Below are 23,069 nucleotides of genomic sequence, written 5' to 3'. Positions count from 1 at the left end.
GCAGCTGGGAATGTAAGGATCCTAGTAATGGATAACAGTGAACTCACAGGTCCTACAAAGCCCAGTAGGGACGTCCTGGTGAAGGGTCTGCCACTGATGGGACCTCCTGACGCTCTTACTGGGATGGTCTGGAACAGGCAACAGGACTATACACACACCACTAGACACACACACCACATAGCTCCTAATGCTGTTACTGGGATGGTCTGGAACAGGCAACAGGACTATACACACACCACTAGACACACACACCACATAGCTCCTAATGCTGTTACTGGGATGGTCTGGAACAGGCAACATGACTACACACCACTCAGTATTCATTTATGTAGCTATTGCCTTTAATTAACCAGGAAAGTTATTGAGAACACATTCTCTTTTGCAGTAACAATGTGACACCATTATGAGTGTTAAAGTGACAGTACAAACCTGGAATGTGTTCTTGGTCATGCCCGGGAGGCCGTAGTATGCCACGCCGGTGCTCCCAGAACTCACACAGATCTCCCCCACCTCATCTGTCTGGCAGAGATACGGAGTTCCCTCCACACGTACCACACACACCAGCGCTGTGGACACACACAGACACACGTCATAACATCACACACACCAGAGCCGTGGACACACATCACACACACTGCCTGGATATCAATAAACAAAGCATTGTAATCAATAGGACAACGTGTTTCTCCTAACCGCCCTCGTTCCAGGCTAAGTTGTTCGGGTGTTTCCCTCGTTCCAGGCTAAGCTGTGTAGGTGTTTCCCTCGTTACAGGCTAAGTTATGTAGGTGTTTCCCTCGTTCCAGGCTAAGTTGTGTAGGTGTTTCCCTCGTTCCAGGCTAAGTTGTTCGGGTGTTTCCCTCGTTCCAGGCTAAGTTGTGTAGGTGTTTCCCTCGTTACAGACTAAGTTGTGTAGGTGTTTCCCTCGTTCCAGGCTAAGTTGTGTAGGTGTTTCCCTCGTTCCAGGCTAAGTTGTGTAGGGTTTTTCCCTCGTTCCAGGCTAAGTTGTTTAGGGTTTTTCCCTCGTTCCAGGCTAAGTTGTTTAGGGTTTTTCCCTCGTTCCAGGCTAAGTTGTTTAGGGTTTTTCCCTCGTTCCAGGCTAAGTTGTTTAGGGTTTTTCCCTCGTTCCAGGCTAAGTTGTTTAGGGTTTTTCCCTCGTTCCAGGCTAAGTTGTTTAGGGTTTTTCCCTCGTTCCAGGCTAAGTTGTTTAGGGTTTTTCCCTCGTTCCAGGCTGTTCATTAGGTTTTCACAATTTGTTGTACTTTTACCCTTTTTTCTCCCCAACTTCGTGACATCCAATTGGTAGTTACAGTCTCGTCCAATCGCTGCAACTCCCCCACAGATGCTGAGGCTGTTCTTTAGATACTTCCTTTGTTAAAGGCTAAGTTCTTTTGGTTTTTCCCTTGTTTTGTTTGCAATTCGTTCCAGTCATTGGCAGCAGAGAACTGGAAGGAAAGGCAGCCAAAGGAGGTGTTGGCTTTAGGGATGACCAGTGAAATATACCTGCTGGAGCGCATGTTACAGGTGGGTGTTGCTATGGTGACCAGTGAGCTGAGATAAGGCGGGACTTTACCTAGCAAAGACTTATAGATGACCTGGAGCCAGTGGGTTTGGTGACGAATATGCAATGATGGCTAGCCAACGAGAGCATACAGGTCGCAGTGGTGGGTAGTATATGGGGCTTTGGTGAGAAAACAGATGTCACTGTGATAGACTGCATCCACTTGGCTGAGTAGAGTGTTCGGGGCTATTTCGTAAATTACATCGACGAAGTCAAGGCTCGGTAGGATGGTCAGTTTTACGAGGGTATGATTGGCAGCATGAGTGAAGGAGGCTTTGTGGCGTAACAGAAAGCCATTTCTAGATTTAATTTTGGATTGGAGATGCTTAATGTGAGTCTGGAAGGAGTGTTTACAGTCTAACCAGACACCTAGGTATTTGTAGTTATCCACATATTTCAAGTCAGAACCGTCCAGAGTAGTGTCTAGAGTGTCACCCCCTTTGAAGAGGGGAATGACCGCGGCAGCTTTCCAATCTTTGGGGATATCAGACGATACGAGAGAGAGGATGAATATGCTAGTAATAGGGGGTGCAAAAATTTCAGCGGATCATTTTATAAAGAGAGGGTCCAGATTGTCTAGCCCAGCTGACTTGTAGTGATCCAGATTTTGCAGCTCTTTCAGAACATCAGCTGTCTGGAATTGGGTGAAGGAGAAGCCGGGGGGGGGAGGGGGGGCTTGAGCAAGTTGCTGCAGTGGGTGCTGAGATGTTGACCGGGGTTGGGGTAACCAGGTGGAAAGCATGGGCAGCTGTAGAAAAATGCTTATTGAAATTATTGATTTATCGGTGGTGACAGTGTTTCCTATCCTCAGTGGGCAGCTGGTAGGAGGTGCTCTTATTCTCCATGGACTTCACAGTGTCCCAAAACTTTTTGGAATTAGTGCTACAGGAAGCAAATTTCTGTTTGAAAAAGCTAGCCTTAGCTTTCCTAACTGACTGTGTATATTGGTTCCTGACTTCCCTGAAAAGTTGCATATCGCGGGAGTTATTCGATGCTAATATAGAACGCCACAGGATGTTATTGTGCTGGTCAAGGGCAGTCAAGTCTGGGGTGAATCAAGGGCTATATTTGTTCTTAGGTCTACATTTTTTGAATGGGGCATGCTTATTTAAGACAGTGAGGAAAGCACTTTTGAAGAGGAACCAGGCATCCTCTACTGACGGGAGGTCAATAGCTTTCCAGGATAGCCGGGCCAGGTCGATTAGAAAGGCCTGCTCGCTGAAGTGTTTTAGGGAGCAATTGACAGTGATGAGGGCATTTGACCGCAGACCCATTACTCACGCAGGCAATGAGGCAGTGATGGCTGAGATCCTGGTTGAAAACAGCAGAGGTGTATTTAGAGGGCAAGTTGGTCAGGATGCTATCTATGAGGGTGCCCATGTTTACAGATTTAGGGTTGTACCTGGTAGGTTCCTTGATAATTTGTGTGAGATTGAGGGCATCTAGTTTAGATTGTAGGACGGCTGGGGTGTTAAACATGTCCCAGTTTAGGTCACCTAACAGTATAAATCAAATCACATATGGTGTCCAGGGCACAGCTGGGGGCAGAGGGGGTCTATAACAAGCGGCAACGGTGAGAGACTTGCTTCTGGAAAGGTGGATTTTTAAAAGTAGAAGCTCAAATTGGGCACAGACCTGGATAGTATGATAGAACTCTGCAGGCTAACTCCACCCCCTTTTGCAGTTCTATCTTGTCGGAAAATGTTATAGTTAGGGATGGACATTTCAGGATTTTTGGAGGCCTTTCTAAGCCAGGATTCAGACACGGCTAGGACATCCGGGTTGGCGGAGTGTGCTAAAGCAGTGAATAAAACAAACTTAGGGAGGAGGCTTCTGATGTTAACATGCATGAACCCAAGACTTTTACGGTTACAGAAGTCAACAAATGAGAGCGTCTGGAGAATGGGAGTGATGCTGGGTGCTGCAGGGCCTGGATTAACCTCTACATCACCAGATGAACAGAGGAGGAGTAGGATAAGGGTACGGCTAAAGGCTATAAGAACAGGTCATCTAGTGCGTTCGGAACAGAGAGTAAAGGGAGCAGATTTCTGGGTGTGGTAGAATAGATTCAGGGCATAATGTACAGACAAAGGTATGGTAGGATGTGAGTACAGTGGAAGTAAACCTAGGCATTGAGTGATGATGAGAGAGGTTGTCTCTCTAGAGGCACCATTTAAGCCAGTTGAGGTCACCTCATGTGTGGGGGGTGGAACAAAAGGGCAAGCTAAGGCAAATTGAGCAGGGCTGGAGGCTCTACAGTGAAATAATACAAAACTCACTAACCAAAACAGCAATAGACAAGACATATTGACATTAGGGAGAGGCATGTGTTGCCGAGTGATCATAGCGTCCAGTGAGTAGCTAAGTGAGGTGGAGAGACACGGCGATTCAGACAGCTAAAAGGCCTGGTGCTAGCAGGCTAACAGATGGGCTTCAGGGCCCATCTGCAATGGAAGAGCCTGTTGAAACCCCCTCGGACGGTTACGTCGGCAGACCAGTCATGGTGGATCGGCTGGGCTCCGTGTTGGCAGCAAAGGGTCCAGGCCAATTGGCAAAAGAGGTATTGAAACCCAGGAATTGCCTGATATCTCTTCGGGTAGTCGGGAGATAGGCCTAGCTCGAGGCTAACTGGTGCTTGCTTCGGGACAGAGCCGTTAGCCAGGAGTAGCCACTCGGATAGCAGCTAGCTAGCTGCGATGATCCGGTGTAAAGGTTCAGAGCTTGCGGTAGGAATCATGAGACGTTCTTTAGGTTCTCCCTTTGTTACAGGCTGTTCTTTAGGTTCTCCCTCCCCTGTTACAGGCTGTTCTTTAGGTTCTCCCTCCCCTGTTACAGGCTGTTCTTTAGGTTCTCCCTCCCCTGTTACAGGCTGTTCTTTAGGTTTTCCCTCCCGTTACAGGCTGTTCTTTAGGTTTTCCCCTGTTACAGGCTGTTCTTTAGGTTCTCCCCTGTTACAGGCTGTTCTTTAGGTTCTCCCCTTGTTACAGGCTGTTCTTTAGGGCTAGGGTCAGTTTGTTATATCTGGAGTACTTCTCCTGTCTTATCCGGTGTCCTGTGTGAATTTAAGTATGCTCTCTCTAATTCTCGCTTTCTCTCTCTCGGAGGATCTGAGCCCTAGGACCATGCGTCAGGACTTCCGGGCATGATGACTCCTTGCTGTCCCCAGTGCACCTGGCCCTGCTGCTGTTCCAGTTTCAACTGTTCTGCCTGCGGCTATGGAACCCTGACCTGTCCACCGGACGTGCCACTTGTCCCAGACCTGCTGTTTTCAACTCTCTAGAGACAGCAGGAGCGGTAGAGATACTCTTAATGATCGGCTATGAAAAGCCAACTGACATTTACTCCTGAGGTGCTGACTTGTTGAACCCTCGACAACTACTGTGATTATTATTATTTGACCTTGCTGGTCATTTATGAACATTTGAACATCTTGGCCATGTTCTGTTATAATCTCCACCCGGCACAGCCAGAAGAGGACTGGCCACCCCTCATAGCCTGGTTCCTCTCTAGGTTTCTTCCTAGGTTCTGGCCTTTCTAGGGAGTTTTTCCTAGCCACCGTGCTTCTACACCTGCATTGCTTGCTGTTTGGGGTTTTAGGCTGGGTTTCTGTACAGCACTTTGAGATATCAGCTGATGTAAGAAGGGCTTTATAAATATATTTGATTTGAACGGGCTGAACGGGCTTTACCTGCTGAACGGGCTTTACCTGCTGAACGGGCTTTACCTGCTGAACGGGCTTTACCTGCTGAACGGGCTTTACCTGCTAAACGGGCTTTACCTGCTAAACGGGCTTTACCTGCTAAACGGGCTTTACCTGCTAAACGGGCTTTACCTGCTAAACGGGCTTTACATGCTAAACGGGCTTTACCTGCTGAACGGGCTTTACCTGCTGAACGGGCTTTACCTGCTAAACGGGCTTTACCTGCTAAACGGGCTTTACCTGCTAAACGGGCTTTACCTGCTAAACGGGCTTTACCTGCTAAACGGGCTTTACCTGCTGAACGGGCTTTACCTGCTGAACGGGCTTTACCTGCTGAACGGGCTTTACCTGCTGAACGGGCTTTACCTGCTGAACGGGCTTTACCTGCTGAACGGGCTGAACGGGCTTTACCTGCTAAACGGGCTTTACCTGCTAAACGGGCTTTACCTGCTGAACGGGCTTTACCTGCTGAACGGGCTTTACCTGCTAAACGGGCTTTACCTGCTGAACGGGCTTTACCTGCTGAACGGGCTTTACCTGCTGAACGGGCTTTACCTGGTAAACGGGCTTTACCTGCTGAACGGGCTTTACCTGCTGAACGGGCTTTACCTGCTGAACGGGCTTTACCTGCTGAACGGGCTTTACCTGCTGAACGGGCTTTACCTGCTGAACGGGCTTTACCTGCTAAACGGGCTTTACCTGCTAAACGGGCTTTACCTGCTGAACGGGCTTTACCTGCTGAACGGGCTTTACCTGCTGAACGGGCTTTACCTGCTGAACGGGCTTTACCTGCTGAACGGGCTTTACCTGCTGAACGGGCTTTACCTGCTGAACGGGCTTTACCTGCTGAACGGGCTTTACCTGCTGAACGGGCTTTACCTGCTAAACGGGCTTTACCTGCTAAACGGGCTTTACCTGCTAAACGGGCTTTACCTGCTGAACGGGCTTTACCTGCTGAACGGGCTTTACCTGCTGAACGGGCTTTACCTGCTGAACGGGCTTTACCTGCTGAACGGGCTTTACCTGCTGAACGGGCTTTAACCTGCTGAACGGGCTTTACCTGCTAAACGGGCTGAACGGGCTTACTGTAGATTCTATTTTGATTGTTCAGGTTCACCATCAGCAATAGTTTTGGTAGTTTGGCTTGAAACAATCAGTGTATACAGTCATTTCATAGATGAAAGAGGGTAAAGTTGATCCTTTCATAATGATGACAGTAAAGTGCACTGCATGGCCAAAGCAGGCGGAGAAAAGAAGCTCACTAAAAACGTCCAAACAGACAACATCAATCGATTTTGAGGGTGAGGGGTGAAATTCAAAGTTGTGCTATACACTGAGTGTACAAAACATAAGGAACAGCTCCTCTTTCCATGACAGACTGACCTGGTAAAAGCTACTGAATTCTCTCTTATTGATGTCAATCAGTGTTAATGAAGGGGAGGTGACAGGTTAAATAATGATTTTTAAGCCTTGAGACAACTGAGACATGGATTGTGTATGTGTGCCATTCAGAGTTCAATTGGGATCAGATGAAAGATTTAAGTGCCTTTGAACAGGGAATGGTAGTAGGTGCCATGCACACCGGTTTGAGTGTGTCAAGAACTGCAACGCTTCTGGGTTTTTCACATTCAACAGTTTCCTGTGTGTATCAAGAATGGTCCATCACCCAAAGGACATCCAGCCAACTTGACACAACTATGAGAAGCATTGGAGTCAACATGAGCCAGCATCCCTGTGGAACGCTTTCGACACCTTGTAGAGCCCATACCCCGACGAATTGAGTCTGTTCTGAGGGCAAAGGGGGGGGGGGGGGGGGGGACAACTCAATATAAGGAAGGTGTTCTTAATGTTTTGTACACTCAGTGTATATTCATTGGTTATGTGATCACTAATTTGTAAATTATAAATATTGATACATGACTAGCTCAAACAAGTCATCTGCAAAAATGACAAGTTCATTTGTGATGGTGATTTCAACGTGGGGGGACAAAAAAGAACATAGGCTACATTGCCTCCCAATCTGACAGTGGGGTGGTAGATGTCTCCATTATGGGTCTAATCTGATAGTGGGCTGGTAGATGTCTCCATTATGGGTCTAATCTGATAGTGGGCTGGTAGATGTCTCCATTATGGGTCTAATCTGATAGTGGGCTGGTAGATGTCTCCATTATGGGTCTAATCTGATAGTGGGCTGGTAGATGTCTCCATTATGGGTCTAATCTGATAGTGGGGTGGTAGATGTCTCCATTATGGCTCTAATCTGATAGTGGGGGGGTAGATGTCTCCCTTATGGCTCTAATCTGATAGTGGGCTGGTAGATGTCTCCATTATGGCTCTAATCTGATAGTGGGGTGGTAGATGTCTCCATTATGGGTCTAATCTGATAGTGGGGTGGTAGATGTCTCCATTATGGGTCTAATCTGATAGTGGGCTGGTAGATGTCTCCATTATGGGTCTAATCTGATAGTGGGGTGGTAGATGTCCCCATTATGGCTCTAATCTGATAGTGGGCTGGTAGATGTCTCCCTTATGGCTCTAATCTGATAGTGGGCTGGTAGATGTCTCCATTATGGCTCTAATCTGATAGTGGGGTGGTAGATGTCTCCATTATGTGTCTAATCTGATAGTGGGGTGGTAGATGTCTCCATTATGGGTCTAATCTGATAGTGGGCTGGTAGATGTCTCCATTATGGGTCTAATCTGATAGTGGGCTGGTAGATGTCTCCATTATGGGTCTAATCTGATAGTGGGCTGGTAGATGTCTCCATTATGGGTCTAATCTGATAGTGGGCTGGTAGATGTCTCCATTATGGGTCTAATCTGATAGTGGGGGGGGGTAGATGTCTCCATTATGGGTCTAATCTGATAGTGGGGTGGTAGATGTCTCCCTTATGGCTCTAATCTGATAGTGGGCTGGTAGATGTCTCCATTATGGATCTAATCTGACAGTGAGGTGGTAGATGTCTCCCTTATGGGTCTAATCTGATAGTGGGGGGGTAGATGTCTCCATTATGGGTCTAATCTGATAGTGGGCTGGTAGATGTCTCCATTATGGGTCTAATCTGATAGTGGGGGGGGTAGATGTCTCCATTATGGGTCTAATCTGATAGTGGGCTGGTAGATGTCTCCATTATGGGTCTAATCTGATAGTCGGCTGGTAGATGTCTCCATTATGGGTCTAATCTGATAGTGGGGTGGTAGATGTCCCCATTATGGCTCTAATCTGATAGTGGGGGGGTAGATGTCTCCCTTACGGCTCTAATCTGATAGTGGGCTGGTAGATGTCTCCATTATGGCTCTAATCTGATAGTGGGGTGGTAGATGTCTCCTTTATGGGTCTAATCTGATAGTGGGCTGGTAGATGTCTCCATTATGGATCTAATCTGACAGTGAGGTGGTAGATGTCTCCCTTATGGGTCTAATCTGATAGTGGGGGGGTAGATGTCTCCATTATGGGTCTAATCTGATAGTGGGCTGGTAGATGTCTCCATTATGGGTCTAATCTGATAGTGGGGGGGGTAGATGTCTCCATTATGGGTCTAATCTGATAGTGGGCTGGTAGATGTCTCCCTTATGGCTCTAATCTGATAGTGGGGTGGTAGATGTCTCCATTATGGGTCTAATCTGATAGTGGGTGGGTAGATGTCTCCATTATGGGTCTAATCTGATAGTGGGCTGGTAGATGTCTCCATTATGGCTCTAATCTGATAGTGGGGGGGTAGATGTCTCCATTATGGCGCTAATCTGATAGTGGGGGGGGTAGATGTCTCCCTTATGGCTCTAATCTGATAGTGGGGGGGTAGATGTCTCCATTATGGCTCTAATCTGATAGTGGGCTGGTAGATGTCTCCATTATGGCTCTAATCTGATAGTGGGGGGGGTAGATGTCTCCATTATGGGTCTAATCTGATAGTGGGCTGGTAGATGTCTCCATTATGGGTCTAATCTGATAGTGGGCTGGTAGATGTCTCCATTATGGGTCTAATCTGATAGTGGGGTGGTAGATGTCCCCATTATGGCTCTAATCTGATAGTGGGGGGGTAGATGTCTCCCTTACGGCTCTAATCTGATAGTGGGCTGGTAGATGTCTCCATTATGGCTCTAATCTGATAGTGGGGTGGTAGATGTCTCCTTTATGGGTCTAATCTGATAGTGGGCTGGTAGATGTCTCCATTATGGATCTAATCTGATAGTGGGGGGGTAGATGTCTCCATTATGGGTCTAATCTGATAGTGGGCTGGTAGATGTCTCCATTATGGGTCTAATCTGATAGTGGGGGGGGTAGATGTCTCCATTATGGCTCTAATCTGATAGTGGGGTGGTAGATGTCTCCCTTATGGCTCTAATCTGATAGTGGGCTGGTAGATGTCTCCATTATGGGTCTAATCTGACAGTGAGGTGGTAGATGTCTCCCTTATGGCTCTAATCTGATAGTGGGGTGGTAGATGTCTCCATTATGGGTCTAATCTGATAGTGGGTGGGTAGATGTCTCCATTATGGGTCTAATCTGATAGTGGGCTGGTAGATGTCTCCATTATGGGTCTAATCTGATAGTGGGTGGGTAGATGTCTCCATTATGGGTCTAATCTGATAGTGGGGGGGGTAGATGTCTCCCTTATGGGGCTCTAATCTGATAGTGGGGGGGGGGGGGGGGGTAGATGTCTCCATTATGGGTCTAATCTGATAGTGGGCTGGTAGATGCCTGGTCTCCTTTATGGCTCAGATCAGGTGCCTACATAGTACACACCATAGACATACACCACCCATCCACATGTCAGCTCAGAGAGGCCCAGCTCAGAGAGGCCAAGCAGCAGCAGATATTCATTTTGAATGGAAAATGAATGTGTTTACACAACAAATGTTTGTGCATCGAATCGAATCAAACATAATCGCAACGATTTTTTCTTTAATCAAACCAAATCTCACCAAATAATTTCGAACTAAAACGTATCGTTCCTGTACCCTATTGGAGCCCATGTATCTAGATACATATCAGATCATCCTGAAAGGGAAAACATCCCTAGTAAAAAACCACGGGCCCTTGTTACAGGCTAAGTTCTTTCGTTTTTGTCTGGTCATGATAATTCATTATGGCTTCTGAGGACTTTTCTCTATGAGCAGCCATATAAATATATAAAAACACTGTAGAATGTGTACTAGCTGGACATACCGCCTGGTATGAGCTGTGGAATGTGTACTAGCTGGGCGTACCGCCTGGTATGAGCTGTAGAATGTGTACTAGGTGGACATACCGCCTGGTATGAGCTGTGGAATGTGTACTAGCTGGACATACCGCCTGGTATGAGCTGTGGAATGTGTACTAGCTGAACATACCGCCTGGTATGAGCTGTGGAATGTGTACTAGCTGGACATACCGCCTGGTATGAGCTGTGGAATGTGTACTAGCTGGACATACCGCCTGGTATGAGCTGTGGAATGTGTACTAGCTGGACGTACCGCCTGGTATGAGCTGTAGAATGTGTACAAGCTGGACGTACCGCCTGGTATGAGCTGTAGAATGTGTACTTAGCTGGGCGTACCGCCTGGTATGAGCTGTGGAATGTGTACTAGCTGGACGTACCGCCTGGTATGAGCTGTAGAATGTGTACTTAGCTGGGCGTACCGCCTGGTATGAGCTGTGGAATGTGTACTAGCTGGACGTACCGCCTGGCATGACCTGGCCCACGTCCTGCACTGTGAGGACAGAGAGCTTCTCCTCGGTGTCTACCCGGATCACACTGTGGCTCAGACCACTCATGGACAGAACCGCCTTCCCTGGTGGAGGGACGCCCGACTCCGGAGGTCTGAGGAACCAACATTTATATACAGTATGGTTACATAGGTAAACTAACAGCACTGCCTTCCCTGGTGGAGGGACACCTGACTCCGGAGGTCTGAGGAACCAACATTTATATACAGTATGGTTATATAGGTAAACTAACAGCACTGCCTTCCCTGGTGGAGGGACACCTGACTCTGGAGGGGAAACAGACACAGATAGTACCTTCAGAAAGTATTCATACCCCTTGACTTACTGCACATTTTGTTGCGTTACAGCCTGAATTCAAAATGGATTAAATGGTTTGTTTTTCTCACCCATCTACATACAATACCCCAGAATGACAAAGTGAAAACATGTTTTCAGAATTTTTTGCAAATTTATTGAAAATGAATTACAGAAATATCTCACAGTATTTACATTTATATATAGGGAAGAGGGCACGACAAAACCTCCCTCAAGAGACTGAAAAGATTTGGAATGGGTTGTACAGCTGCACCATCGAGTGCATTCTGACTGGTTGCATCACTGCCTGGTAAGTGTATATAGCCTCCACATTGACTCTGTACCGGTACCCCCTGTATATAGCCTCCACATTGACTCTGTACCGGTACCCCCTGTATATAGCCTCCACATTGACTCTGTACCGTAACACCCTGTATATAACCTCCACATTGACTCTGTACCGGTACTCCCTCTATATAGCCTCCACATTGACTCTGTACCGTAATACCCTGTATATAGCCTCCACATTGACTCTGTACCGGTACCCCCTGTATATAGCCTCCACATTGACTCTGTACCGGTACCCCCTGTATAGAGCCTCCACATTGACTCTGTACCGGTACCCCCTGTATAGAGCCTCCACATTGACTCTGTACCGGTACTCCCTGTATATAGTCTCCACATTGACTCTGTACCAGTACCCCCTGTATATAGCCTCCACATTGACTCTGTACCGGTACCCCTTGTATATAACCTCCACATTGACTCTGTACCGGTACCCCTTGTATATAGCCTCCACATTGACTCTGTACCGGTACCCCCTGTATATAGCCTCCACATTGACTCTGTACCGGTACCCCTTGTATATAACCTCCACATTGACTCTGTACCGTAATACCCTGTATATAGCCTCCACATTGACTCTGTACCGTAATACCCTGTATATAGCCTCCACATTGACTCTGTACCGGTACCCCCTGTATATAGCCTCCACATTGACTCTGTACCGGTACCCCTTGTATATAACCTCCACATTGACTCTGTACCGTAATACCCTGTATATAGCCTCCACATTGACTCTGTACCGGTACCCCCTGTATATAGCCTCCACATTGACTCTGTACCGGTACTCCCTGTATATAGCCTCCACATTGGCTCTGTACCGGTACCCCCTGTATATAGCCTCCACATTGACTCTGTACTGGTACCTCCTGTATATAGCCTCCACATTGACTCTGTACCGGTACCCCCTGTATATAGCCTCCACATTGACTCTGTACCGTAACACCCTGTATATAACCTCCACATTGACTCTGTACCGGTACACCCTGTATATAGCCTCCACATTGACTCTGTACCGTAACACCCTGTATATAGCCTCCACATTGACTCTGTACCGGTACCCCCTGTATATAACCTCCACATTGACTCTGTACCGTAACACCCTGTATATAGCCTCCACATTGACTCTGTACCGGTACCCCCTGTATATAGCCTCCACATTGACTCTGTACCGTAACACCCTGTATATAGCCTCCACATTGACTCTGTACCGGTACCCCCTGTATATAGCCTCCACATTGACTCTGTACCGGTACCCCCTGTATATAGCCTCCACATTGACTCTGTACCGGTACTCCCTGTATATAGCCTCCACATTGACTCTGTACCGGTACCCCCTGTATATAACCTCCACATTGACTCTGTACCGGTACCCCCTGTATATAGCCTCCACATTGACTCTGTACCAGTACCCCCTGTATATAGCCTCCACATTGACTCTGTACCGGTACCCCCTGTATATAGTCTCCACATTGACTCTGTACCGGTACCCCCTGTATATAGCCTCCACATTGACTCTGTACCGGTACACCCTGTATATAGTCTCCACATTGACTCTGTACCGGTACCACCCTGTATATAGTCTCCACATTGACTCTGTACCGGTACCCCCTGTATATAGCCTCCACATTGACTCTGTACCAGTACCCCCTGTATATAGCCTCCACATTGACTCTGTACCGGTACCCCCTGTATATAGCCTCCACATTGACTCTGTACCGGTACTCCCTGTATATAGCCTCCACATTGGCTCTGTACCGGTACCCCCTGTATATAGCCTCCACATTGACTCTGTACTGGTACCTCCTGTATATAGCCTCCACATTGACTCTGTACCGGTACCCCCTGTATATAGCCTCCACATTGACTCTGTACCGTAACACCCTGTATATAACCTCCACATTGACTCTGTACCGGTACACCCTGTATATAGCCTCCACATTGACTCTGTACCGTAACACCCTGTATATAGCCTCCACATTGACTCTGTACCGGTACCCCCTGTATATAGCCTCCACATTGACTCTGTACCGTAACACCCTGTATATAGCCTCCACATTGACTCTGTACCGGTACCCCCTGTATATAGCCTCCACATTGACTCTGTACCGGTACTCCCTGTATATAGCCTCCACATTGGCTCTGTACCGGTACCCCCTGTATATAGCCTCCACATTGACTCTGTACTGGTACCTCCTGTATATAGCCTCCACATTGACTCTGTACCGGTACCCCCTGTATATAGCCTCCACATTGACTCTGTACCGTAACACCCTGTATATAACCTCCACATTGACTCTGTACCGGTACACCCTGTATATAGCCTCCACATTGACTCTGTACCGTAACACCCTGTATATAGCCTCCACATTGACTCTGTACCGTAACACCCTGTATATAGCCTCCACATTGACTCTGTACCGGTACCCCCTGTATATAGCCTCCACATTGACTCTGTACCGTAACACCCTGTATATAGCCTCCACATTGACTCTGTACCGTAACACCCTGTATATAGCCTCCACATTGACTCTGTACCGTAACACCCTGTATATAGCCTCCACATTGACTCTGTACCGGTACCCCCTGTATATAGCCTCCACATTGACTCTGTACCGTAACACCCTGTATATAGCCTCCACATTGACTCTGAACCAGAACCCCCTGTATATAGCCTCCACATTGACTCTGTACCGTAACACCCTGTATATAGCCTCCACATTGACTCTGTACCGGTACCCCCTGTATATAGCCTCCACATTGACTCTGTACCGTAACACCCTGTATATAGCCTCCACATTGACTCTGTACCGGTACCCCCTGTATATAGCCTCCACATTGACTCTGTACCGTAACACCCTGTATATAGCCTCTACATTGACTCTGTACCGTAACACCCTGTATATAGTCTCCACATTGACTCTGAACCAGAACCCCCTGTATATAGCCCCGCTATTGTTATTTACTACTGCTCTTTAATCATGTTATTCTTATCTCTTACTTTTTTAAGGTATTTTCTTAAAACTGCATTGTTGGTTAAGGGTTGTAAGTAAGCAATTCACCTGTTGTATTCGGTGCATTAAACAAATACAATTTGATTTGATTTAAACCCTGGGTGAATACTTTGAAGAAGCACCTTTGACGGCGATTATAGCTGTGAGTTTTTCTAGGGAGGTCTCTAAGAGCTGTGAGTTTTTCTGGGGAGGTCTCTAAGAGCTGTGAGTCTTTCTAGGGAGGTCTCTAAGAGCTGTGAGTCTTCCTGGGGAGGTCTCTAAGAGCTGTGAGTTTTTCTGGGGAGGTCTCTAAGAGCTGTGAGTCTTTCTGGGGAGGTCTCTAAGAGCTGTGAGTCTTTCTGGGGAGGTCTCTAAGAGCTGTGAGTCTTTCTGGGGAGGTCTCTAAGAGCTGTGAGTCTTTCTGGGGAGGTCTCTAAGAGCTGTGAGTCTTTCTGGGGAGGTCTCTAAGAGCTGTGAGTCTTTCTGGGGAGGTCTCTAAGAGCTGTGAGTTTTTCTGGGGAGGTCTCTAAGAGCTGTGAGTCTTTCTGGGGAGGTCTCTAAGAGCTGTGAGTCTTTCTGGGGAGGTCTCTAAGAGCTGTGAGTCTTTCTGGGGAGGTCTCTAAGAGCTGTGAGTCTTTCTGGGGAGGTCTCTAAGAGCTTTCCACACCTGGATTTGGCAACATTTTCCCATTATTCTTTTCAAAATGTTCAAGCTCTGTCAAATTGGTTGTTGGTCATTGCTAGACAACCATTTTCAGGTCTTACCATAGATTTTCAAGTAGATTTTAGTCAAAACTGTAACTCAGCCAGGAACATTCACTGTCTCTTGGTAAGCAACCCCAGTGGAGATTTGGCCTCGTGTTTTAGGTTATTGTTCCGCTGAAAGGTGAATTCATCTCCAGTGGAGATTTGGCCTCGTGTTTTAGGTTATTGTCCTGCTGAAAGGTGAATTCATCTCCAGTGTCTGGTGGAAAGCAAACTGTACCAGGTTTTCCTCTTGGATTTTGCCTGTGCTCAGCTCCTGTCATGACTCTCCTGTGAGGATCCAAAAGGATCCAGTGGATCAGCTCTTCAGCTCTCTCTCTCCCGCAGAGGGGAAGAGGGATGTGGGTTTTATGACACCTCACTCCATCGTAAACCATAGCAGACGATTCCTTTTGGTGCCTAGGTTGGGTGATCGGAATGTCTGTGTGCCTTATGAAGAGTTTACAGCCCAAAACTACAACATCAAACAATGGTCACCGGTACAATACATTTCATTCTCCGAATGTTGGTAATGATGAGATAAAGAACGTGAAAGATTAATGTCTATTTTGTGATTAAAAGTTGAATGAAGACGTTACAACAAAAACATTGTAACTTGAAGGGCTTTCACAATGTGTTTATCATGTTTACATACTTTAGGTTGTGGAGACAATATCCAGGATACAGAGAATGTTTTTGTGACGATAAGATTGTATTTTTAGTTCTCTAATGAGATCATAGTACATTTTGATATCTTACCTCGTAACTAGCTTAGGGAACCCAGAGAGCCTGTCAGCGTGACGTAAACACCCCTTTTTACCCGAGGGTATAAAGCGTTTGAGTTAAGAATTAACATTTCAGACTAGAATGACCACACACTGCAGCTGGGGTCTACAATTAGTGACAACCCCGCAATGCAACACGATGCTACGGTTGAATAGCTGTCTTAAGAAGGTGAATTTAAGCAGGACCATCCGGTTATTCTCTTCAAATCATCGTCGTCTACACTGCTTTCATCACCACTCTGGGATCATCCACACGGCTGATTAGCCGTCCTCCGGAGACCACTCTTCCAGAACGAGTGCAAGTAAACAGACAACTAAGAAACACAGAGTGACATCTTGTGGACAATCAGAGACTTACACCCACATTTCTAATGAGTTAATTGTTACATGATTAATTGAATTGAGTAATAATTAAACGTAGTAATTATTAGATAAATAGCAGTCATCACCTTAATGATAGTCACGTCACGACACTCTATTCCGTTAATTTTTTTATCCTGAAAAACTCCCCAGTTCTTAACGATTACAAGCAAACCCATAACATGGTGCAGCCACCACTAAGTTTGAAAATATGAAGAGTGATACTCAGTAATGTGTTGTGTTGTCCAAACATAACACTTTGTATTCATGACTTTTTTTTTTGCAGTATTTTACTTTAGTGACTTGATGCAAAGCTTCCTTCTTTTCACTCTGTCAATTAGGTTAGTATTGTGGAGTAACTATGATGTTGATCAGTTTTCTATCACAGCCATTCAACTGTTTTAGACACCATTGGACTCATGGTGAAATCAGGGGTGGGAATACTTATGTAAATTTGATATTTCTGTGTTTTCATTTTCAATATATTTGCAAAAATGTCTAAAAACATGTTTTCACTTTGTCATTAAATGTTATTGTCTGTAGATGGGTGAGAAAAAAAGATTTGATCCGTTTTTAATTAAGGTTGTAACAATAAGGGGAGGCAGGTAGCCTAGTGGTTAGAGTGGAGGGGCGGCAGGTAGCCTAGTGGTTAGAGTGGAGGGGCGGCAGGTAGCCTAGTGGTTAGAGTGGAGGGGCGGCAGGTAGCCTAGTGGTTAGAGTGGAGGGGCGGCAGGTAGTCTAGTGGTTAGAGTGGAGGGGCGGCAGGGAGCCTAGTGGTTAGAGTGGAGGGGCGGCAGGTAGCCTAGTGGTTAGAGTGGAGGGGCGGCAGGTAGTCTAGTGGTTAGAGTGGAGGGGCGGCAGGTAGCCTAGTGGTTAGAGTGGAGGGGCGGCAGGTAGCCTAGTGGTTAGAGTGGAGGGGCGGCAGGTAGCCTAGTGGTTAGAGTGGAGGGGCGGCAGGTAGTCTAGTGGTTAGAGTGGAGGGACGGCAGGTAGTCTAGTGGTTAGAGTGGAGGGGAGGCAGGTAGTCTAGTGGTTAGAGTGGAGGGGAGGCAGGGAGCCTAGTGGTTAGAGTGGAGGGGCCTAGTGGTTAGAGTGGAGGGGCGGCAGGTAGCCTAGTGGTTAGAGTGGAGGGGCGGCAGGTAGCCTAGTGGTTAGAGTGGAGGGGCGGCAGGTAGCCTAGTGGTTAGAGTGGAGGGGCGGCAGGTAGTCTAGTGGTTAGAGTGGAGGGGCGGCAGGTAGCCTAGTGGTTAGAGTGGAGGGGCGGCAGGTAGTCTAGTGGTTAGAGTGGAGGGGCGGCAGGTAGCCTAGTGGTTAGAGTGGAGGGGTGGCAGGTAGCCTAGTGGTTAGAGTGTAGAGGTGGCAGGTAGTCTAGTGGTTAGAGTGGAGGGGCGGCAGGTAGCCTAGTGGTTAGAGTGGAGGGGCGGCAGGTAGTCTAGTGGTTAGAGTGGAGGGGCGGCAGGTAGCCTAGTGGTTAGAGTGGAGGGGCGGCAGGTAGCCTAGTGGTTAGAGTGGAGGGGCGGCAGGTAGCCTAGTGGTTAGAGTGGAGGGGCGGCAGGTAGCCTAGTGGTTAGAGTGGAGGGGCGGCAGGTAGCCTAGTGGTTAGAGTGGAGGGGCGGCAGGTAGCCTAGTGGTTAGAGTGGAGGGACGGCAGGTAGTCTAGTGGTTAGAGTGGAGGGGCGGCAGGTAGTCTAGTGGTTAGAGTGGAGGGGCGGCAGGTAGTCTAGTGGTTAGAGTGGAGGGGCGGCAGGTAGCCTAGTGGTTAGAGTGGAGGGGCGGCAGGTAGCCTAGTGGTTAGAGTGGAGGGGCGGCAGGTAGCCTAGTGGTTAGAGTGGAGGGGCGGCAGGTAGCCTAGTGGTTAGAGTGGAGGGGCGGCAGGTAGCCTAGTGGTTAGAGTGGAGGGGCGGCAGGTAGCCTAGTGGTTAGAGTGGAGGGGCGGCAGGTAGCCTAGTGGTTAGAGTGGAGGGGCGGCAGGTAGCCTAGTGGTTAGAGTGGAGGGGCGGCAGGTAGCCTAGTGGTTAGAGTGGAGGGGCGGCAGGTAGCCTAGTGGTTAGAGTGGAGGGGCGGCAGGTAGCCTAGTGGTTAGAGTGGAGGGGCGGCAGGTAGCCTAGTGGTTAGAGTGGAGGGGCGGCAGGTAGCCTAGTGGTTAGAGTGGAGGGGCGGCAGGTAGCCTAGTGGTTAGAGTGGAGGGGCGGCAGGTAGCCTAGTGGTTAGAGTGGAGGGGCGGCAGGTAGCCTAGTGGTTAGAGTGGAGGGGCGGCAGGTAGCCTAGTGGTTAGAGTGGAGGGGCGGCAGGTAGCCTAGTGGTTAGAGTGGAGGGGCGGCAGGTAGCCTAGTGGTTAGAGTGGAGGGGCGGCAGGTAGCCTAGTGGTTAGAGTGGAGGGGCGGCAGGTAGCCTAGTGGTTAGAGTGGAGGGGCGGCAGGTAGCCTAGTGGTTAGAGTGGAGGGGCGGCAGGTAGCCTAGTGGTTAGAGTGGAGGGGCGGCAGGTAGCCTAGTGGTTAGAGTGGAGGGGCGGCAGGTAGCCTAGTGGTTAGAGTGGAGGGGCGGCAGGTAGCCTAGTGGTTAGAGTGGAGGGGCGGCAGGTAGCCTAGTGGTTAGAGTGGAGGGGCGGCAGGTAGCCTAGTGGTTAGAGTGGAGGGGCGGCAGGTAACCTAGTGGTTAGAGTGGAGGGGCGGCAGGTAGCCTAGTGGTTAGAGTGGAGGGGCGGCAGGTAGCCTAGTGGTTAGAGTGGAGGGGCGGCAGGGTAGCCTAGTGGTTAGAGTGGAGGGGCGGCAGGTAGCCTAGTGGTTAGAGTGGAGGGGCGGCAGGTAGCCTAGTGGTTAGAGTGGAGGGGCGGCAGGTAGCCTAGTGGTTAGAGTGGAGGGGCGGCAGGTAGCCTAGTGGTTAGAGTGGAGGGGCGGCAGGTAGCCTAGTGGTTAGAGTGGAGGGGCGGCAGGTAGCCTAGTGGTTAGAGTGGAGGGGCGGCAGGTAGCCTAGTGGTTAGAGTGGAGGGGCGGCAGGTAGCCTAGTGGTTAGAGTGGAGGGGCGGCAGGTAGCCTAGTGGTTAGAGTGGAGGGGCGGCAGGGTAGCCTAGTGGTTAGAGTGGAGGGGCGGCAGGTAGCCTAGTGGTTAGAGTGGAGGGGCGGCAGGGTAGCCTAGTGGTTAGAGTGGAGGGGCGGCAGGGTAGCCTAGTGGTTAGAGTGGAGGGGCGGCAGGTAGCCTAGTGGTTAGAGTGGAGGGGCGGCAGGTAGCCTAGTGGTTAGAGTGGAGGGGCGGCAGGTAGCCTAGTGGTTAGAGTGGAGGGGCGGCAGGGTAGCCTAGTGGTTAGAGTGGAGGGGCGGCAGGGTAGCCTAGTGGTTAGAGTGGAGGGGCGGCAGGTAGCCTAGTGGTTAGAGTGGAGGGGCGGCAGGTAGCCTAGTGGTTAGAGTGTAGAGGTGGCAGGTAGTCTAGTGGTTAGAGTGTAGAGGTGGCAGGTAGTCTAGTGGTTAGAGTGTAGAGGTGGCAGGTAGTCTAGTGGTTAGAGTGTAGAGGTGGCAGGTAGCCTAGTGGTTAGTGTGTAGAGGTGGCAGGTAGTCTAGTGGTTAGAGTGTAGAGATGACAGGTAGCCTAGTGGTTAGAGTGTAGAGGTGGCAGGTAGTCTAGTGGTTAGAGTGTAGAGGTGGCAGGTAGTCTAGTGGTTAGAGTGTAGAGGTGGCAGGTAGTCTAGTGGTTAGAGTGTAGAGGAGGCAGGTAGTCTAGTGGTTAGAGTGTAGAGGAGGCAGGTAGTCTAGTGGTTAGAGTGTAGAGGTGACAGGTAGTCTAGTGGTTAGAGTGTAGAGGAGGCAGGTAGTCTAGTGGTTAGAGTGTAGAGGAGGCAGGTAGCCTAGTGGTTAGAGTGTAGAGGTGGCAGGTAGTCTAGTGGTTAGTGTGTAGAGGTGGCAGGTAGTCTAGTGGTTAGAGTGGAGGGGCGGCAGGTAGTCTAGTGGTTAGAGTGTAGAGATGACAGGTAGTCTAGTGGTTAGAGTGTAGAGGAGTCAGGTAGTCTAGTGGTTAGAGTGTAGAGGAGGCAGGTAGTCTAGTGGTTAGTGTGTAGAGGTGGCAGGTAGCCTAGTGGTTAGAGTGTAGAGGTGGCAGGTAGCCTAGTGGTTAGAGTGTAGAGGTGGCAGGTAGCCTAGTGGTTAGAGTGTAGAGGTGGCAGGTAGCCTAGTGGTTAGAGTGTAGAGGTGGCAGGTAGCCTAGTGGTTAGTGTGTAGAGGTGGCAGGTAGCCTAGTGGTTAGAGTGTAGAGGTGGCAGGTAGCCTAGTGGTTAGAGTGTAGAGGTGGCAGGTAGTCTAGTGGTTAGAGTGTAGAGGTGGCAGGTAGCCTAGTGGTTAGAGTGGAGGGACGGCAGGTAGTCTAGTGGTTAGAGTGTAGAGATGACAGGTAGTCTAGTGGTTAGAGTGTAGAGGTGGCAGGTAGCCTAGTGGTTAGAGTGGAGGGGCGGCAGGGTAGCCTAGTGGTTAGAGTGGAGGGGCGGCAGGTAGCCTAGTGGTTAGAGTGGAGGGGCGGCAGGGTAGCCTAGTGGTTAGAGTGGAGGGGCGGCAGGGTAGCCTAGTGGTTAGAGTGGAGGGGCGGCAGGTAGCCTAGTGGTTAGAGTGGAGGGGCGGCAGGGTAGCCTAGTGGTTAGAGTGGAGGGGCGGCAGGTAGCCTAGTGGTTAGAGTGGAGGGGCGGCAGGTAGCCTAGTGGTTAGAGTGGAGGGGCGGCAGGTAGCCTAGTGGTTAGAGTGGAGGGGCGGCAGGGTAGCCTAGTGGTTAGAGTGGAGGGGCGGCAGGGTAGCCTAGTGGTTAGAGTGGAGGGGCGGCAGGTAGCCTAGTGGTTAGAGTGGAGGGGCGGCAGGTAGCCTAGTGGTTAGAGTGTAGGGGCGGCAGGTAGCCTAGTGGTTAGAGTGTAGAGGTGGCAGGTAGTCTAGTGGTTAGAGTGTAGAGGTGGCAGGTAGTCTAGTGGTTAGAGTGTAGGGGAGGCAGGTAGTCTAGTGGTTAGAGTGTAGAGGAGGCAGGTAGTCTAGTGGTTAGAGTGTAGAGGTGGCAGGTAGCCTAGTGGTTAGAGTGTAGAGGTGGCAGGTAGTCTAGTGGTTAGAGTGTAGAGATGACAGGTAGCCTAGTGGTTAGAGTGTAGAGGTGGCAGGTAGCCTAGTGGTTAGAGTGTAGAGGTGGCAGGTAGCCTAGTGGTTAGTGTGTAGAGGTGGCAGGTAGTCTAGTGGTTAGAGTGTAGAGGTGGCAGGTAGTCTAGTGGTTAGAGTGTAGAGGAGGCAGGTAGTCTAGTGGTTAGAGTGTAGAGGAGGCAGGTAGTCTAGTGGTTAGAGTGTAGAGGAGGCAGGTAGTCTAGTGGTTAGAGTGTAGAGGTGGCAGGTAGTCTAGTGGTTAGAGTGTAGAGGAGGCAGGTAGTCTAGTGGTTAGAGTGTAGAGGTGGCAGGTAGCCTAGTGGTTAGTGTGTAGAGGTGGCAGGTAGTCTAGTGGTTAGAGTGTAGAGGTGGCAGGTAGTCTAGTGGTTAGAGTGTAGAGGAGGCAGGTAGTCTAGTGGTTAGAGTGTAGAGGAGGCAGGTAGTCTAGTGGTTAGAGTGTAGAGGAGGCAGGTAGTCTAGTGGTTAGAGTGGAGGGGCGGCAGGTAGCCTAGTGGTTAGAGTGGAGGGGCGGCAGGTAGCCTAGTGGTTAGAGTGGAGGGGCGGCAGGTAGCCTAGTGGTTAGAGTGGAGGGGCGGCAGGTAGCCTAGTGGTTAGAGTGGAGGGGCGGCAGGTAGCCTAGTGGTTAGAGTGGAGGGGCGGCAGGTAGCCTAGTGGTTAGTGTTGGGCCAGTAACCGAAAGGTTGCTAGATCAAATCCCTGAGCTGACAAGGTACAAATCTGTCATTCTGCCCCTGAACAAGGAAGTTAACCCACTGTTCCTAGACCAGTTAACCCACTGTTCCTAGACCAGTTAACCCACTGTTCCTAGTCCGTCATTGAAAATAAGAATTTGTTCTAACTGACTTGCCTCGTTAAATAAAAGGTTAAATAAAAAAATAACAACATGTGGATTAGGTCAAGGGTGTGATGTAACAGCGTGTTGGTTTTAACATATCTCGGTGTAGTAGCGCGTTCTACCTTCGGATGGCGACCGTCATGCCCTCAGCAGAGCTGGCACATGGACAGATCACTTCAGGACGTAGCCCACGTGCCTGGAACACGTTCAGGAAGGCGTCACACGAGGATATCGACCCTGCTCACAGACACACACAAAACATCAGATCAGTCCTGAGGTGTGGAAACTAAGAGGTTTTGCTCAAGTAGGAGTCTTTGTGATACAGTATGTTATAGTGTCAAGACAGAGCTCAGTAACAGTGTGTACTGGCAGTATAGTATGTACAGGCAGTGTGCACAGGCAGTATAGTATGTACAGGCAGTGTGTACTGGCAGTATAGTATGTACTGGCAGTATAGTATGTACAGGCAGTGTGTACAGGCAGTATAGTATGTACAGGCAGTGTGTACTGGCAGTATAGTGTGTACTGGCAGTGTGTACTGGCAGTATAGTATGTACAGGCAGTGTGTACTGGCAGTATAGTGTGTACAGGCAGTGTGTACTGGCAGTATAGTATGTACAGGCAGTGTGTA

General features: G+C 49.1%; 1 protein-coding gene across 1 annotated transcript in view; it reads right to left on the bottom strand.

Moving 5' to 3' along the window:
- LOC120064503 (disco-interacting protein 2 homolog A-like) overlaps window positions 1-23,069 on the bottom strand; it is a 198,358-nt gene that overhangs the window by 11,954 nt on the left and 163,335 nt on the right. The window contains exons 17-20 of the mRNA XM_039015120.1: window positions 22,561-22,675; window positions 10,923-11,062; window positions 430-566; window positions 48-128 (exon numbers count right to left, since the gene is read on the bottom strand). Of these exons, the coding sequence (XP_038871048.1) occupies window positions 48-128; window positions 430-566; window positions 10,923-11,062; window positions 22,561-22,675 (473 nt within the window). The remainder of the gene's footprint in view (window positions 1-47; window positions 129-429; window positions 567-10,922; window positions 11,063-22,560; window positions 22,676-23,069) is intronic.

This window comes from Salvelinus namaycush, chromosome 19, assembly GCF_016432855.1.
Source record: "Salvelinus namaycush isolate Seneca chromosome 19, SaNama_1.0, whole genome shotgun sequence".
NCBI classification, from domain to species: domain Eukaryota; kingdom Metazoa; phylum Chordata; class Actinopteri; order Salmoniformes; family Salmonidae; genus Salvelinus; species Salvelinus namaycush.
Note: the sequence above shows the minus strand (reverse complement) of the source record. Positions and strands in the feature narration are given on the sequence as shown.